The sequence below is a fragment of the Nerophis lumbriciformis genome, linkage group LG34, assembly GCF_033978685.3.
Source record: "Nerophis lumbriciformis linkage group LG34, RoL_Nlum_v2.1, whole genome shotgun sequence".
Classification (NCBI taxonomy): Eukaryota; Metazoa; Chordata; class Actinopteri; order Syngnathiformes; family Syngnathidae; genus Nerophis; species Nerophis lumbriciformis.
The window spans coordinates 733,887-752,500 of record NC_084581.2 but is presented as its reverse complement, the minus strand read 5'-3'; the positions used below and the strand labels follow the sequence as shown (position 1 = coordinate 752,500).

General features: G+C 38.0%; 1 protein-coding gene across 3 annotated transcripts in view; it reads left to right on the top strand.

Moving 5' to 3' along the window:
• coq8aa (coenzyme Q8A, genome duplicate a) overlaps positions 1-18,301 on the top strand; it is a 35,687-nt gene extending 17,386 nt beyond the window's left edge. For 2 of the 3 annotated variants that reach the window (XM_061929327.1, XM_061929326.1), the window contains exons 2-16: positions 72-178; positions 1,269-1,351; positions 1,418-1,873; positions 1,944-2,010; positions 6,913-6,987; positions 7,318-7,446; positions 10,672-10,757; positions 10,998-11,138; positions 11,935-12,016; positions 12,105-12,198; positions 13,497-13,638; positions 13,719-13,826; positions 13,903-13,968; positions 14,049-14,135; positions 17,511-18,301. In XM_061929327.1, the coding sequence (XP_061785311.1) occupies positions 85-178; positions 1,269-1,351; positions 1,418-1,873; positions 1,944-2,010; positions 6,913-6,987; positions 7,318-7,446; positions 10,672-10,757; positions 10,998-11,138; positions 11,935-12,016; positions 12,105-12,198; positions 13,497-13,638; positions 13,719-13,826; positions 13,903-13,968; positions 14,049-14,135; positions 17,511-17,807 (2,007 nt within the window). In that variant the 5' untranslated portion in view covers positions 72-84 and the 3' untranslated portion in view covers positions 17,808-18,301. The remainder of the gene's footprint in view (positions 1-71; positions 179-1,268; positions 1,352-1,417; positions 1,874-1,943; positions 2,011-6,912; positions 6,988-7,317; positions 7,447-10,671; positions 10,758-10,997; positions 11,139-11,934; positions 12,017-12,104; positions 12,199-13,496; positions 13,639-13,718; positions 13,827-13,902; positions 13,969-14,048; positions 14,136-17,510) is intronic. The other variant, XM_061929328.1, reaches the window with a different exon arrangement.
• Positions 18,302-18,614: the final 313 nt, after the last annotated feature.

The following is an 18,614-nucleotide window of genomic DNA, read 5'->3' as shown; positions in this document are numbered from 1 at the left end:
ATTTGTTCCTCTTAACTTATCCTTTTTAATATTCATCTTTTGGTCTTTTTTTCTCGTGTGTGTTTCTGTAGCCACGGCGACATCATGGCGAGTGACATGATGCTACTGATGCGAGGCTTGGCTAAACTCAGCCAGGCCGTAGTTGAGACGCAGAGCAGCGTCCTACGCAGCGGGACAGGTACGTTTAGCTAATAATGCTACATTTGTGTTATTTTCTATAATTAATATTCTTTACGTACAGACAGCCTTTTTATACATATATGTGTGTGTATATATATCCATCCATCCATCCATCCATTTTCTACCGCTTATTCCCTTCGGGGTCGCGGGGGGCGCTGGAGCCTATATATATATATATATATATATATATATATATATATATATATATATATATATATATATAGAAATAATATAGAAATAGTCTTGTGATTTTTTTTCCCACACATACATATATATATATATATATATATATATAAATAAGTGTGTGTGTGTGTGTGTGTGTGTGTGTGTATATTTACATATATATATATATTCTGAGGTAAACTGTGGATATAAACAAAGTCTTGATAAGTAAAATATGTATGAGGTAGTACTCGGCATAAGTCACATTCCTTGTATGTTAAACATACTTGGCCAATAAAGATGATTCTGATTCTAATTCTTAAAAAAGTTTGGTGTTCGTTTGTTCATAGCGACCCCGCCACCAATAAATTGGCTACGGTTCGCCGATTTTCAATAACCCATTATAATGGGACTGTTTGTGAATGTAGCTTGTTGTTCCAATTCTGTACAGTAGATAGCAGCGTATCTCTACTTTTTAAAATAGCTCATAAACCCTTGGTCTGCCAGAGAATAAGAAGATGTAGCAACAGGGATGAGTGATGCTGACTTACCAACTTAGTTTTGCTATATTCTTTATCCGAATGGCAACTTTTTATGGTCTTCTTGGACTCTTTGGAGGTGAACATGAAATATTGCTTTTCTCAACAAGCAGTGGGTGCTGCTGTTGTACCTCCCATGACTTACAAAAAGCACTCACTTTTTGTGTTCCGAAGTGTCAATAGTAATTACATCCACTTGTCTCTTGGCTAATGGTGCAAATCATATGATGTCATCAATGTAGCTGCAAATAGCTTGTTGTGGGAAAAAGGAATAATGTTGCAATATTTACAGGAATAAATTCAACATATTTTCATAGAAAATTACTGCCAAATTTTCATAAATTGATTATTTATTGTTCTCTATTCATATCTTCCTTCAAAATAAAGGTCTTTCAGGTGTCGGCACTGCAGTCCAAAGCTTCCAATCGGCGGCCGAGCAAGGCCTCTCTATGGCAATGATGAAAGCACAGGTGTGTTTCTTTTAGAAGGTGATCATTTTGAGTATTTGTTTTGCTGATGTTTTGTTGTCAACAAAGGAGATGTCAGGGCAGCAGCAAACGTCGTCGCTGGAGTTTGACTTTCCCCAGGATGACCTTGCTGCGTCTAAGTTCAACGAGGAAGAATTCATGGCAGATGAGCAAGGCAGCGCTAATGAGGCGGCGTCTAATCAGAGCGCCGCAGGCGGGTTATTCCAGGGCTTCAAGGATCCTTCAAGAGAGTTTGGCGGAGGCCAGACGAGATCGTACCACCATGACGCTCGGTACGACACAGCCAACTCAGCTCAAACTCGTATTTTGGTGTTTTTATGTTCCTTTTTGTGCCGCAGACAAATAGTAGGAAACCATGCTTGGCTTCGAGTCTGCAGCCGACAGTCAGCGGGGCAACAGCGAGGCTACCACCAGGATCCGTCTTCCGTCGGCGGGCTGACGGCCGAAGACCTGGAAAAAGCCAGGGAGAGCAAGAGGGCTGACGTGAAACCGCACAAGCAGATGGTGACGATGCAGCCTCCTTTGTCGTCCTCCTGTAGGAATGCGTCGCTAATTTCTTGTTTTTGAATTCTAGTTGAGCGAGAGAGCCCGAGAGAGGAAGGTGCCTGTGACACGACTTAGCAGACTCGCCAACTTTGGAGGTAACGTTGCGTTTCTAAAGCTCATTTTATCACGCCTGACTTGCACCCATTTCCACCACACTGTATTCACTACTGTACTCTACTCGACTCTAGATTTGTCACGGCACCATGTCAATAAGGACACTAACAAGTGAAGTGAATTACAGTATATCTATATAGCGCTTTTCTCTAGTGACTCAAAACTCTTTACATATTGAAACCCATTATCTAAGTTACATTTAAACCAGTGTGGGATGGCACTGGGATAAGGTGGGTAAAGTGTCTTGCCCAAGGACACAACAGCTTTGTCTAGGATGACAGAAGCGGGGATCGAACCTGGAACCCTCAAGTTGCTGGCACGGCTGCTCTACCAACCGAGTCACGCCGCCCCAAACAAGTATGCATGAGGATTGGGGATATTCTGATAAGGGTTTTATGCTGCCGATACCAATCATGCATGTGTGAGATTGGCCGAAACCGATCACTTTCATTAACTGTACATTTTAATCAGGTAAAAAACACAGGAGTCCAGTGTGATAACATCAACACAATATTTAAACAACCGTAGTTTTTATAATATTTTATTACATACAATTGTTTGATCAAAACAAAGTCAATAGTACACTCACTAAACAAAAGTAAAAACTACTATCTATTACTCTTTAATTAACCATTAGATTATTAATAGTTGCATAATACAACTGGAAATTATGCAATATGTAACGGAATATGTCAGCGGCCAAACTCTTTGAGTGGGGAAAAAAAAGACATTTTTTGACACACATGGTCTGAAATCTAAATATTATTGTTCATAGGGTGACCGGTTTTTTGTATGAGTTTGTGTAAGCTAACTTTTCTACTCATGAAGCGCAGAACACAACATGCACCCGTATTGCGTTGACTGTGCTATTATTATTATGACAAGTGCACCACATGGTGGCAAAATTTTTTTCTCACGGCTCAATGCACGCTACAAAACAGCCACTGTAACTTTGTGGTGTTTAGCCCAAACCCACATTTGGTAAACAGACAAGCACATTTGAGCTGTAAATTATGTAAACTTTTATTAGGATACACATTCAGTATTTGTTTGGAAGCTGTCAACCATTTACAGTATATTTTTATTCTATTTTAAATGGTAACTAACTAGTTTTATTCATGGTTACTTAAGTAGAAAGTGTTTTGATGGCACTATCTGCGGGATAAAAAGAGTGATGCCGCTGTGAACCGAGCAGAGGGCACTGTCTCTCATCTGAATTCACTCACTATTTTTCAGCAGGAATATGCTTTGACGTTGTAAGAACCAGGTGTAGGAATGGGTACCAAATTCTGCACTTTTTAACTACCGAGTACTGATTCAGGCAAAACCTGACTGTATCATGTTTAGAAACCTTTGTTGCACATGACCTCATGACCAGTTGCAGACTCGGCACAAAAAATCAACCACTTGGTGGGTAAACGGTTGTATTTGTAGCAGGCTGCCTCCAGATAATGTTGCAATTTGCCATACCACCAAAGCAAGCATGTCTGATAGAAAGCTCTTAAAAGTAAGGCTCCACTTTTCAAAATGCTCTAGCTTGATGCTAATTTACGTTTATATGCCATATACTTGCTACAGATTAGCATCAATGATTTTAAAATGGCGATTTCAACACCTCCAAATTTGGTAACAAAAACTACAACTAAGATGCACGTTTAACAATCAAACAGATGGTGTGTAATAAGTACAATACTTACAGTATAAACACATTGTAGGACTCAACAAAATACAAGACTGACACATTCAACTTAATGGCAAAGATGTATTCCTGACGAACACACCTAGGGAAAACAGAAATGAATGCATACGAGACTCAGAAGTCAGATAGCACAGTTAGCATTGTTACATTTTTTTCAGATTTTTTTTTATCATACAAATTAAGATTTATTACCACATGGTACACACAAATGAAATGTTTAGGGTTTTGTATGGGTGCATCCATCATTTGCATTTTTTTTTTTACCATTTGCCAGTAAAAGAAGGGATCCACTGTGTTGATTTCTTACCATATCTTGTCTCACAGTGACTTATTTTTAGCATGTCAGATAAATTCCAATTAATTAAAGTCTTCTACATGCGACCCTCAGTGTAAAAGGTTTACCTCACACCTCTGATGTGTAGGGGGAGTGATTGATGTTGTCCTCATGGATGGGAAAGTGTAAACGTTCTCACGCAGAAGAAAAAAAAGGTTATTTGTGGTCAACAAAATTTTGGACAGGCATGAAAAGATACAAAAAAGCACAACGTCCTTTTTGCCTTCCTGTTCTTGTTGCTTTGCACATTTATGAGTTAGTGATTATGTAATTTGTTACATAACGTAGAGGGGAGCCTTGGAGGAACGTGCTATCATCATACACACACACACACACACACACACTATGCGTATCTCCATCTCTGGCTGCTCAATACTAGCGTAGCATAGCACACCTAGTAACACAATGTTTACGTCAATGTGCACTACTGTTAATTTTTAATTCAAGTATATGTATGTTGATGACATCCATCCATTTTCTACCGCTTGTCCCTTTCGGAGGCGCAGGGGGTGCTGGAGCCTATCTCAGCTGCATTCGGGCGGAGGGCGGACAAGTCGCCACCTCATCACAGGGCAAACACAGATAGACAGACAACATTCACACTCACATTCACACACTAGGGTCAATTTAGTGTTGCCAATCAACCTATCCCCAGGTGCATGTTTTTGGAGGTGGGAGGAAGCCGGAGTACCCGGAGGGAACCCACGCAGTCACGGGGAGGACATGCAAACTCCACACAGAAAGATCCCGAGCCCGAGATGGAACTCAGAATCTTCGTATTGTGAGGCACATGCACTAACCCCTGTAGCACCGTGCAAATATTCTCAATTATGTCAAAAAAACATTAAAAAACGTTTTACTTTATTTTGACCTTTGAATAAACACTAATAAGGATACAGTAAACCATGGTTTACCACTGTCATTTGGTTCCGACCCGGACTGTGGCAGATTAATTTTAGTGAAGTAGGAATTATTAATTATTCTGTAAATCGAATATTTTTATAGCTAGAGCATAAATAACTGTTAACAACCTTCTAAATACTCATTTTGTTATTATGAGATCCCTATAGACATAAAATAACACCCACATAGTCACCTTTACACTCAATGAATCTAACACATTAATGTTCCTGAGGCTGAGCCAATCAGTGGCCACAATACTGAACAGCGTGCTCTGATTGTTTGGTCTCATCTAATGGCCGATACTACTGTAGTATTGTTATTTTTACTTTATTTAGTGATTTTTATGTTTGAAAGTGCTTAATTTAGGCCAAAAATACATAGAAAATATATACATTTAAAAAAAGAAATTCTCAATAGAGGGAAGCTACAAAGTTTGAAGCACGATGTGATAATACTAATAATTAGGGGTGCCGCGGAAAAATCAATTCACATCCAGATTCTTATTCGTTATGATTTTAAATTGATACAAAATTTTCCAGAATTTATTTAAAAAAATACATTTTTAGGCCTTCTTTTACGCTTACTCTCTGCACGTCATATTTCAGCAGCCAAGTGCAGCTTTTGCAACCTGTAACGTGCTTTCTGTATACCAAATATATCAAAAATCAGTTTAAATCGAGAATCGATTATGAATCCAGAATCGTCACTCCAAAAATCTGAATCGAATGGAATCATGAGTTGATTTAATAATATAATATATAATATTAACATCCATCCATCCATCCATCTTCTTCCGCTTATCCGAGGTCGGGTCGCGGGGGCAGCAGCCTAAGCAGGGAAGCCCAGACTTCCCTCTCCCCAGCCACTTCGTCCAGCTCCTCCCGGGGGACCCAGAGGCGTTCCCAGGCCAGCCGGGAGACATAGTCTTCCCAACGTGTCCTGGGTCTTCCCCGCGGCCTCCTACCGGTCGGACGTGCCCTAAACACCTCCCTAGGGAGGCGTTCGGGTGGCATCCTGACCAGATGCCCGAACCACCTCATCTGGCTTCTCTCGATGTGGAGGAGCAGCGGCTTTACTTTGAGCTCCTCCCGGATGGCAGAGCTTCTCACCCTATCTCTAAGGGAGAGCCCCGCCACCCGGCGGAGGAAACTCATTTCGGCCGCTTGTACCCGTGATCTTGTCCTTTCGGTCATAACCCAAAGCTCATGACCATAGGTGAGGATGGGAACGTAGATCGACCGGTAAATTGAGAGCTTTGCCTTCCGGCTCAGCTCCTTCTTCACCACAACGGATCGATACAGCGTCCGCATTACATATGCAGTGCAATCCACAAAGAAACCGCATTCATTTTATTTCAGTCCTTATATTTTTAGTACTGCATATAAAAAATATAATGAAAAATTATATTTGTATTACATCTAAATTGCTTTAAAATATTTATCAACCTTTTTATTTGTTTATTTCACTCAGTCTAGGAACATTACATATATTTATACCAAATCATGCCCTAAGTCAGTTGAAATAGGCTCCAGCTTACCTGTTACCATAATGACAAGCAATATAGAAAATAAGTAAAATACATTTTTCTAAATTAATTTCCAATGGTTTTACCTTTTTTATTTTATTTCATTCAGTTTAAGATTAAAAAAATCTTACAATCTTAGTATCTATAAACTTTTTTTTTCTTGTTTCCAAAATGTTGCTTTGAATATTTGCAGGGAAATACATTTTATTCTAAAATTTAGCCAATCCCTATTTTGTGACGGGAATAACTCCATATTCATATCAACAATTGCTTTTAATTTATGGTTGTTTTTTTCTGGAACCTTGTCAAGCTTCTGGCTGGCAGTAACAACCTTTCTTTTGTTTATGATAGTGCCACCTGTTGCTTTGGAATGCACTTTGCAACCTTCAAATGCATAACATGCTTCCATGTGTTTATGTCAGGTTTGGCTGTCGGTTTGGGCATTGGAGCCTTGGCAGAGGTCGCTAAGAAGACCATGAGACATAATGCTGCAGCAGGTAACACACGCATGCACACGCACGATAAATACAAGTTCCTACAAGCTTAAATGTCAAATTGGAAGCGGTTTGGAAGCAAAGTTGTGGATAAAGAAAGGTACAGTACCAGACGTACCTTCATGCAAGTCGCTACTTGCAGCTTCTACACGCTTCTATCCACATAAACAAACATTAGCCGATCTGCTAAACCTGCACATCACTTTGTTTGTGTGCAGTATTCCAGTCAGGCTGCTTGTGTATTAAATCCCCTATGATAATACGCAACCTGAGTGCCCACTAACACGTTAACGTTTTCTTAAAAATGGCTGCAACGTAATTTTTTTCCTATAGGAGAGAATAAAAAGTCGATCCTGGACTCCAGTCCCTTTCTGTCTGAGGCAAACGCCGAACGCATTGTGAGGACATTGTGCAAAGTCCGAGGAGCTGCCTTGAAACTTGGACAGATGCTCAGCATTCAAGGTGAGGTACAACAAGCACTTTTACACCTGAGCTCTCCCTATAGGATTCACATGCAACTCCCTCCATCATTAGATGGAAAAATGTCAGTATTTTTGAAGGTGCTGTGAAAAGGGTAAATACTTTTTGTAGGCACTGTAAAAAGCACCAATACATTTTTGCTTGTACTGTAAAAAGTGTCAGTACTTTTTGTAGGTACAATAAAAGTTTTTTTTATACTTTTTGAAGGTACTGTATGAAGTGTCAGTCATTTCTGAAGGTACTGTAAAAAGGATCAATGCTTTTTGTAGGTATTGTGACAAAGCGGAGATAGATGATGCTATTGTCCTAACTCCATAATTGGCCATGACGCATGTGCGTTCTACGAATGCTGTGGACATGTCACCATTTGCATTTAAAATTTGCAGACATTTTTCGTAAATGTGCAAGATTCTGCCCATGTGATTTGTGATGAGTGAATGAAGAACCACTCAATTTTAAAAGTGTGGTACGAGACATGCAGTGATTCCAGTGAATCTGGGACTTGTGTATTTATGTGTTTCTGTGACGCTTTAAAAGTTAGGATATTGAGAAATAGATTAATGTTTGTCATTAGAAGGAATTAAGTTTTTCTTCACCATTACTGATCGTAACGTGCATAAAGATGGAGCATTCTTATGCGAGTGCCAAATGTATTTACGGCGGTCCAAATGTATTTGTGGTGTGCCGCGACAAACAAAATACATACAACAAAACTGTTGTATACTAATTCATAGATGTTATTTTATTATATAAAAAGGTCAGTACCGGTAAATGATTCTATATATTTGTAAACGCTTTGAAGTGGGAAAGGGGTAGGATTAAATAAGCTTTGCTTCTTCCTACTCCTTTTCGGGCATGATGTAAAATGAAATGATATGAAATTGTGTGATGTATTATGATGTAAGTGTGTTCATGTTCGAAATAAACTAAAGAAAGAAGAAAGAAAGTAATATGTTTAATGGTAAACACTGCAAAATGTGTTGCAAAGTACATCAACACTTGGAGACAAATACATGTAAAGTCCTTCAATAAAAGTCAGTAACCTTTAGTAGATAATTTTTCCATCAAATAAAGCAGCAAGAAAGTGAAACTGGACCAAAAATATCTGTCATTCCTAATTATGGTATGATACTGTTGTAAAAATTAAAGCTGAGGATACTAACGTTGTTCACGTTTTGATACTTTTCCTTTTAGAATAAAAGCATAGTGGTTTTAGTGCTGGTAAGTATCATGTTGGACACGACAGGAAGGCAGTAAACATCAGCTCGTGTTGCAGTCGTGAAGGCGTCATTATTTTTATTCATGTGAGTCCAACAACTCGGTCTGTCCTTCGCCGGACGTCCTTCAGTGTTGGCAAACAAGTTTGTCCAAACACTTGGAGTAAACAAAGTTTCACATGATTGACAGTTTGAGGTGTGTCTTTGAGGCAGGGACATATTTTCAATCAAAAAGCGGTTGAGCTGAACAACGTCTTTGGTGTTCATGTGCTTCAAGAAATACTAGCAGCTTGTCATCACATCGAGACGTAAATCTAAAATCAGTGCTGCTGGTTTCCAAGTAGGTCACATCCAAATAGTACGCTAACCTTCAGCGATTATTTTTGCATTTAGTGTGCTCTTGCCAATCACCTGCTATCTTATCCTGTTTAACTTTGCTAAATAATTCAGATCAAATGTAACTATTAGGGATTTGTCGATCAATCAGCCACCAATCAGTATCGGACGATTTCCGTGAATAATATGTCATCGGCCTGTGCTGATGAAAACCTTTTAATGCCAATCACAAGTCGATACCCTCTGACTGATACTTTATTTATTTTTGGTCCCCCAGCTGGCAACTATCTCCATACAGTGTATAGCCTCTCCCCTAAATTACTAATCATCACCTTCTTTTTGGCAAATAAAATACATGTGTTACAAGTATTATTATCACTGGAGGATGAGGCTAAACCTTTTGCACACAGAGTAAGAACAAGCCTGGCAAGGCATGCTTATCGCTAAGCTAGCTTGAAACAACAGAAGAAGTAAGTACTTACTAAAGTTTTAGACGTGGAGATAAAAACGTTCCAGCAAAAAATAATCAGATGTTAACAGGAAATGAACAAGTAGATTATTAAGAATTAGAGAGAGGATAAAATAACAACTGTTGGTGTGTCAGAGGAGCGCACATCAACAATATCCATATACTGTATTGGTAGTATCGGTAGATGATCAATACGCGGACCACTCGCTGTGTGGGACCCCTAGCCGGTAGAATGACATTTTACCACAAACGTATTCCTTTCCCGTTCCTGCTTTGTCACATAAAAGAGTATAATAGTCATTACCATCCTGCATGTATCATGAACGTCTTGCAAGGCAAATATACGGGGTTCAATCCTCAGTGGGAGTGCTGGGATAAAGGTTTGCAAATGTATGTTTAAGTTATGTTACATTTGTTATTTTGCGATGAAAACAATTAATTGTTCTCCCATAATAAGACATTAAAATCCATTTTGAGTGAAATACAAATTAAGTGTAAGAAAATGTTGGGTGGGAGGGCCTTCAAATCGTGCTTTGTGTCCCAATTTTGTCAATACTTCTGTGATCAGATTGATATTTTTCATGTTCAAGGGGTTGTTTGCAAGCTTAGGGCAGGCAGATGCCTAGAGAGCGTTAACTTTCCAATAAGTATTATATAATGCACTCTTGACAAAACTATGCCTGTAAGTAACTGGACCGATATCCAATAATCGTAGAATTGTATTAGATTGGGACACTCCTAGTATTTATGATTATTTCATACAGGTATGTTTGTCGTATCATTTTGTTTTTATGAAAAACACTAAATGACTGGTGCATGTGTACCAGCAGTGGTATGGTACGGTACAGTTAGAGGATCAGCGCTACAGTCAATTAAAACAGAGTTCCTGCTTTCAAAACATTGAACGCTCCTCTTTTGTTAGTAATAATTGATCGCTTTCTCCTAATTGTGTTTGACTTTATAATAGTCATTGCAGGATCATAGACTAGAAAATGTGGGAGGAGCTTAAACTTGCCATATCTTGAACCACTTAAGGTTTATGACTGAACATAAAAGTATTTGAGTGCTACACCTTTGAGTATTACTATTACAATACTCAAGTCATATTTTTATGATCTTCTTGACAATAATAATGTCAAATCAATGTTTAGAATCCATTATTTGGATTATTATTTTCTTTTTCAGATGATGCGTTCATCAACCCGCAGCTGGCAAAGATATTTGATCGAGTGCGGCAGAGCGCCGACTTCATGCCCATCAAACAAATGATGGTAATTAATTTCACATTCTGACCTTATTATTAGAACATAGTTTATTTTTCATATTTATATACTGGATACTGTCATAAATAATTGCAAAATACCTGGTACAAAAGTATAGAGACACTTCTCATGTTATACAATGAGAAGTTGTCTCCAAAATGTTGGTTAGTGTTCAGACATCAGAAATGAAAGAAACCCGCTAATACAGTATGCTTTGCACGTGTGTGTGTTTGTTTTGATGCTGTGCAGAAAGCGTTGAACAGTGACTTGGGTCCAAACTGGCGAGACAAGCTGGAGTTCTTCGAGGAGCGTCCATTTGCCGCCGCGTCCATCGGTCAGGTGCACCTGGCCCGGTTGAAGGATGGCCGGGAGGTGGCCATGAAAATCCAGGTGCAGCTTTGACACTTTTTGTGTGCGTGCGTGTTGGGGTTGGTGTGTGTGTGTAAGTTTACACAATACACACACGTCGGGGAGAAACCTCTATTTTTGTGTGCTTTGTTTACACAACAAAAATGACCCGTAGCTTCCCTTGACAAACTTCATGATCTTCATCGTATGTTTTTTTTACATTCCCACATTTTGTAACACATTTCCTCAATTTTAAAACAAGTCTCGTCATTAAGTATCAACTCAACCGCAGAGAGTAACAGGTGTAAGAGATAAGACACAAACTTATTTTCATATTTGTACAGCATAAAATGTATCAAAAATGTTATTATGTACTGGTATTTTATTTTGTACTTTATTCCCCCACTAATATAATTAGAAAGCATTTATTGGGGGGAGAACTTTATTTTTACTAACACATGATAATATATAATTTCAAAATGATTATAACAATGTTTAGTAATTTCTTTTATATAAAACTTTAATGGTATGTTTTAATACTTAATATTTATATTATATTTAGATTATATTTTCTAATTAATACATATATCATTCGTAAGCCCCAAATCTTTTTTTTTTTCAAATTTTTTTGGAACTTTGAATACCTAGAATAATGCTGTTGTATTGCAATGTACCGGTAATAGTATTTCAACTTGTATTACTTTTGTTGTATAATATATTCATCACTTGTCTTTCACCTCCACCTTTTCATTTATTTCATGTCTTGGTGCAGCCGTGAGCTATGAATATACTCTTTTTTTTTAAAATTAATTATTAATCTTTTCCTGCTTTACCTCAGTATCCTGGCGTAGCCCAAAGCATCAACAGTGACGTCAACAATCTGATGACTGTGCTGAATATGAGCAATGCGTTGCCTGAAGGTACACACACACACACACACACACACGCACACACACTAGACACTGTACATACATTTATTACATATTTGTGTGTCATCATTGCTTGCAGGCTTGTTTCCAGAGCACCTGATAGACGTGATGAGGAGAGAGTTAGCGCTGGAGTGCGACTACATCAGAGAAGCTCAGTGTGCTAAGAAATTTAGGTGAGCGTTGTTAGTCTTAAAACAAACAATGCATAAAGTAGAGAAAGGGGATTGATCTATCACAGCAGTTTTATAAGTGTCTTTTAATTTTCTGAGTGCAAAGGAACAAGTGCAATTTAAAACTAGTACACTGTATTTGTACGACAAGTATGTTTCCTGCACTCACTTTTCTTCATCTATCTATCTTTCTGATACACTTGTGGACAATAAGTATTCCGACTTGGGTTGTCCTGATAAAACTTTTTCACTACTGACATGGTAACATCAGGAATTATGCATGCTTTTATCTAGTAGAGCGGAATGTTAGAAAAGGTTTGATCAAGTGAAATAAGTCAAACAGAACAATGGTAGATATGAAAAACACTAATCTATTTATTAATAACAGTGTGGAATGTACTTATGCTGTCTTTAAGTTAAAGTGCAGTGGTAAATAGTTTTTAGCGACACCTCGTGGTCACAATAATTCCTGAAGTTCAGCTCATGACGCAGTAAGTTGAATGATGCAGGCACATTTGTTACTGGATACTTTCTTATACACTTCTGCCTTGGAGACTTTGTATATATAAGTAATATGCTACTATAATTATTTGATACTTATTTATGTTGCCAAATGTGCTGTTTTAGACTGGACACATAAGGAGGTTTATTACGTATGTCTAGCTTGTGTGCTTTGTTGTTGTGTAGCTGCAAGCTCCTAGTAGCCTATAGCCTACCTTGTCTATGGGTGCTCTTATTCATCCAGTTCGTTATTATCAGGAAATTTAATCGATCGCAACTGGACTGTTTAGTTTGTCTTAAAAGACGTTTTGCCTCTCATCCGGGTAGGCTTCATCAGTTCATGCTCATAGACTTAGATTGGTCAGATCTAGTCTTAACAGCTGGTGCCAAAACCCCAACTATTTATACTCCAACACAAGGAGGCGTGCCTGGGCAAGGATGGTTCCGCTCTATAGTGGTACAACTGTTGAGATGCGAAAGGGCAAAATAGGTGGTGTCGCAGCCTACCATGTTTATATAATATCTGTTTAGGAGCAAACACATTTAGAATAAAAAAATGGACATAAATCAAAATTGTTTTTGAAAAAAAAATCAATCTTCTTGATGGAGTGGTAGTTGTTTTAGCTGCAAAGAGAGTATCTAATAATAGTTTCTCAATTCCTGTGTCCCAATACTTCTGTACATACTGTTTAATTGCAATGATTGCATTATTGCATTATGGCTGCTTTTTGGAACGCTTGTGGACAGTTTTTACATTTACCGTCAAACAATCGATTGAAATGTCTCCTTGTGTGTCTTAGGGATCTTCTGAAGGACCATCCCTTCTTTTACGTACCACAGGTGATCGACGAGCTGTGCAGCAGCCATGTTCTCACCACAGAACTGGTCCCCGGGTTTCCCCTGGACCAGGCCGAGGGCCTACCCCAGGAGCTGAAGAACACTGTATGGACTCCTCATCGTTTGTGTTAGGAGGACGTGTAGTGGAGAGAGATGGAAGAGCACCAACCTGTGTTTTATTCCAGATCTGTGAGAACATCCTGAACCTGTGCCTCAGAGAGCTGTTTGAGTTCCGGTACATGCAGACCGACCCTAATTGGTCCAACTTCCTGTACGACCCACAAACGCACAAGGTGAGTCCTTCTGGAAAGAGAAGACTGCCGCCCCGCTGCTCCCTCCAAGTACTACACCCCTTGTGTGTGTCTGCAGGTGGCGCTGCTGGACTTTGGAGCCACCAGAGGATTCGATCAAAGCTTCACCGACATCTACATAGAAGTAAGCGGCGCCAGGTTCACTGAGAACTCTTGTGTGACATCATCATTGTCATCATCATCATAATTGATGACATGTTGCAGGTGATCCGCTCGGCCGCTGAGGGTGACCGAGAAGGCGTTCTGAAGAGGTCCATTGAGATGAAGTTCCTCACTGGTTATGAATCCAAGGTAAACACGCACATTATTTTCTCGGTGCTAAGTACCAGGTACTACTGTCTAGTACAGCGGTACCCAAACTTTTTGACTAAAATTAGGTGTGTGCCGAGTTTGCGTATGCACGTGCGTGTATATATGTATGTGTGTACGTATGTATATATATTAGGGCTGTCAAAGTCAACGCGTTTATGCATGTGATTAATAAAAATAAATTATCGCGTTCTCAAATATGAATGAAGATTAATCACTTCCGGGTTAAAATTTAACCCGAAAAACTTGCGGATTTGTTACAGTCTGTGATTGCGAGGAGGGGCGGGCCATTACGCTTCAAAACATAACTTTGGACAAAACCAAGGTAACTTGTTGGTATTGCAGCAACAAACGTTTTTATCATCAGCACACGTCAAGTTTATAATACCATTTTTAAAGCAAAACACGTACTCGAGGATAGTGCCAATCCTCTTGGCGATTTTTTTAGTAAATCGTGGGGAGCGACAAATCCAGTGACTTCCCGGTGATAAGGGAGACCTTTTTGTGTCTTGGAGTCTCTGAGCAGTCATTGTCCTCAGCGAGCAGTGATGGGTGCTGCATGCCGGTCAGCTGATGCTACTGCTCTGCTTGTGCCGATAGCTACATGCTAGCATAAATATTAGCTACATCAACAAGAAGCAGAGGAGAACAAGGTTTACTGATTCAATGTTGTCAACAAAAGTAGCACAGTTAAGTTTAACATATGCCTTTGCTAAACGGACAGCCACCGCATGCAGGACATCTGACATCTGTGAAGACTAAGTCCTGCATGAAGATTTCATTCATAACACCACAGCTAATGCGTCGTACAATACCTTGGAGAGGCAAAATTATACTATATATATTATTGTATCACATATATTTATATAATAATTATATTACATTTATTGTGTGTGTGTGTGTATATATATATATATATATATATATATATATATATATATATATACGTATATATATTAGGGCTGTGAATCTTTGGGTGTCCCACGATTTGATTCAATATCGATTCTTGGGGTCACGATTCGATTCAAAATCGATTTTTTTTTTTCAATTCAACACGATTCTCGATTCAAAAACTATTTTTTTCCCGATTCAAAACGATTCTCTATTCATTCAATACATAGGATTTCAGCAGGATCTACCCCAGTCTGCTGACATGCAAGCAGAGTAGTAGATTTTTGTAAAAAGCTTTTATGATTGTAAAGGACAATGTTTTATCAACTGATTGCAATAGTGTAAATTTGTTTTAACTATTAAATGAACCAAAAATATGAATTATTTTATCTTTGTGAAAATATTGGACACAGTGTGTTGTCAAGCTTATGAGATGCGATGCAAGTGTAAGCCACTGTGACACTATTGTTCTTTTTTTTAATTTTTTTATAAATGTCTAATGATAATGTCAATGAGGGATTTTTAATCACTGCTATGTTGAAATTGTAACTAATATTGATACTGTTGTTGATAATATTAATTTTTGTTTCACTATTTTGGATTGTTCTGTGTCGTGTTTGTGTCTCCTCTCAATTGCTCTGTTTATTGCAGTTCTGAGTGTTGCTGGGTCGGGTTTGGTTTTGGAATTGGATTGCATTGTTATGGTATTGCTGTGTATTGTTTTGTTGGATTGATTAAATTAAAAAAAATACAAATTAAAACAAATAAATAAATAAAAAATCGATTTAAAAAAAAAAAGAGAATCGATTTTGAATCGCACAACGTGAGAATCGCGATTCGAATTTGAATCGATTTTTTTCCCACACCCCTAATATATATATATATATATATATATATATATATATATATATATATATATATATATATATATATATATATAATACATACAGTATATAAACATATATGTATGTACAGTCGTGGTCAAAAGTTTACATACACTTGTAAAGGACATAATGTCATGGCTGTCTTGAGTTTCCAATCATTTCTACAACTCTTATTTTTTTGTGATAGAATGATTGGAGCACATACTTGTTGGTCACAAAAAACATTCATGAAGTTTGGTTCTTTTATGAATTTATTATGGGTCTACTGTCTACAATATGTGTGTATATAGCATGAAAATATACAATATGTATGTATGTATATGTATATATATTTACCGTAATTGTGTGTATATTTCTATGTATACATTTTTACGTATATACAGTATATGTATGTGTGTATATATATATATGTATGTATATATTTTTACATATATATGAACATGTACAATATTTAGAGTATATTTGTATATATATACAGTATGTATATGTTTATGTATACAGTATGTATACATATACATAAATGCATATGTATGTATATATATATATATATGTATGTATATATATATATATATATATATATATGTATGTATGTATGTATGTATGTATGTGTATATATATATATATATATATATATATATATATATATATATATATATATATATGTGTGTATGTATATATGTATATGTGCACCGTATTTTTCGGATTATAAATCGCAGTTTTTTTCATAGTTTGGCCGAGGGTGCGATTTGTGTGTGAAATTATTAACACATTACCGTAAAATATCAAATAATATTATTTATCTCATTCACGTAAGAGACTAGACGTATATCAGCACGTTCTCAGTTGGTTATTTATGCGTCATATAACGTACACTTATTCAGCCTGTTGTTCACTATTCTTTATTTATTTTAAATTGCCTTTCAAATGTCTATTCTTGGTGTTGGATTTTATCAAATACATTTCCCCAAAAAATGCGATTTATACTCTAGTTCAACTTATATGTTTTTTTTCTTCTTAATTATGCATTTTTGGCCGGTGCGATTTATACTCCGGAGTGATTTATAATCCGAAAAATACAGTATATATATATGTGTGTGTGTTTGTGTGTGTGTGTGTGTGTGTGTGTGTGTGTGTGTGTGTGTGTGTGTGTGTGTGTATATATATATATACACTGTATGTATGTATGTATGTGTACACACAGTATATACATTATTTAATGGAATGTTAAATTATTTGACAAAATGTTTTATTTGATGGTGCTTTCTACAGTACATATGGTACAAGTAAGGTATCCTTGTTGGTACTAGGGCTTCATTTAAATCATGCTCGGATATTTCGAAATAAAATAGTTATATTAGATACATATACATTTAAAATAATTGTACAAATACAACTTGATGATGAATTATCAATAAACTGATTGGTTGTACTTCATTGTTTAAAATAGTAATCCTTTCCAGTTTAATCATGGATTGAATTTACTTTATTATCATGTAATTTGTGGGTGGGGTACATTGTGGTGGTCTACAAACACACTATAAATATTCTATATTATTAAGGAATTGCTACCATGTTGTTTTAGGCCATGGTCAATGCACACGTGGACGCCGTGATGATCTTGGGCGAGGCCTTCTCGTCGCCGGAGACCTTCGACTTTGGCGCCCAATCCACCACCGAGCGTATCCACAACCTCATCCCCGTCATGCTGCGTCACCGCCTGACCCCGCCCCCAGAGGAGACTTATTCATTGCACCGCAAGATGGGCGGCTCTTTCCTCATCTGCTCCCGCCTCAACGCCAAGCTGAGCTGCAAGGACATGTTCCACGCCACCTACCAGAGCTACTGGGAGGGACGCACGCCGCCGTCCAGCTCGACCTGAAAGGCACCTCCTTGACGGACGGGTCCGAGGACCAATCGCAAATGCCAAATGTTTGTGGAAGAGGGCGAGATTTTAAAAGCGCATACTTTGTCTGTGTTGAACGCCAAAGAGACGTGAGCGGGCCTTGGACTCAATGCGCTGTTTTTGGCATTTTATTTCTGCTATTTTTGATCTGTGACAGGCTTTCAGGAATATCAGGATAAGAGTTAAGAAACACAGTCAGCAAACAAAATCATGCAATACGTGTGTCCAGGTCCTCCATGTTTCTACCTTGAAATGAACACAAAGTACACTGGAAATGCAGTTTTTGTAGGCTACATTTAGCGAGCATTGAACTTTAAATGAAGCTCAGGGTGATTTTACTGCTATACTTTCTACACCACCTATGAATATATCTTGTTTAGTCCATTTTCCTTTTATTGTTATTTTTTTGTGGGACCTGACGTGTGTTTGGAAGTCAATAGGTGATTAAAAACAAACATGTTTGCAATGAGGCTTGTAATTAGTCTCTTTAAAGCTTTACATCATAGTGACAAACTCTGGCCCGTGGGCCAAATTTGGCCCGCCGTGTAATTTCAATTGGCCCTCTGAGGCGATATCAAATTAAAACTATAGCTGGCCGGCCGATTATATATAGCAGCGGTACACCGCATTCACCGCTAATTCTCATACTTGCCAAACCTCCCGGGAAACTCCCAAATTTCAGTGCCCCTCCCGGAAAGCTGCGCGTCCCCTTTTCGCCCAGTCCAACGAGTCAGGATGCAACGCATACTTGATCTTCAGCGATACAGGTTACACTGAGGGTGC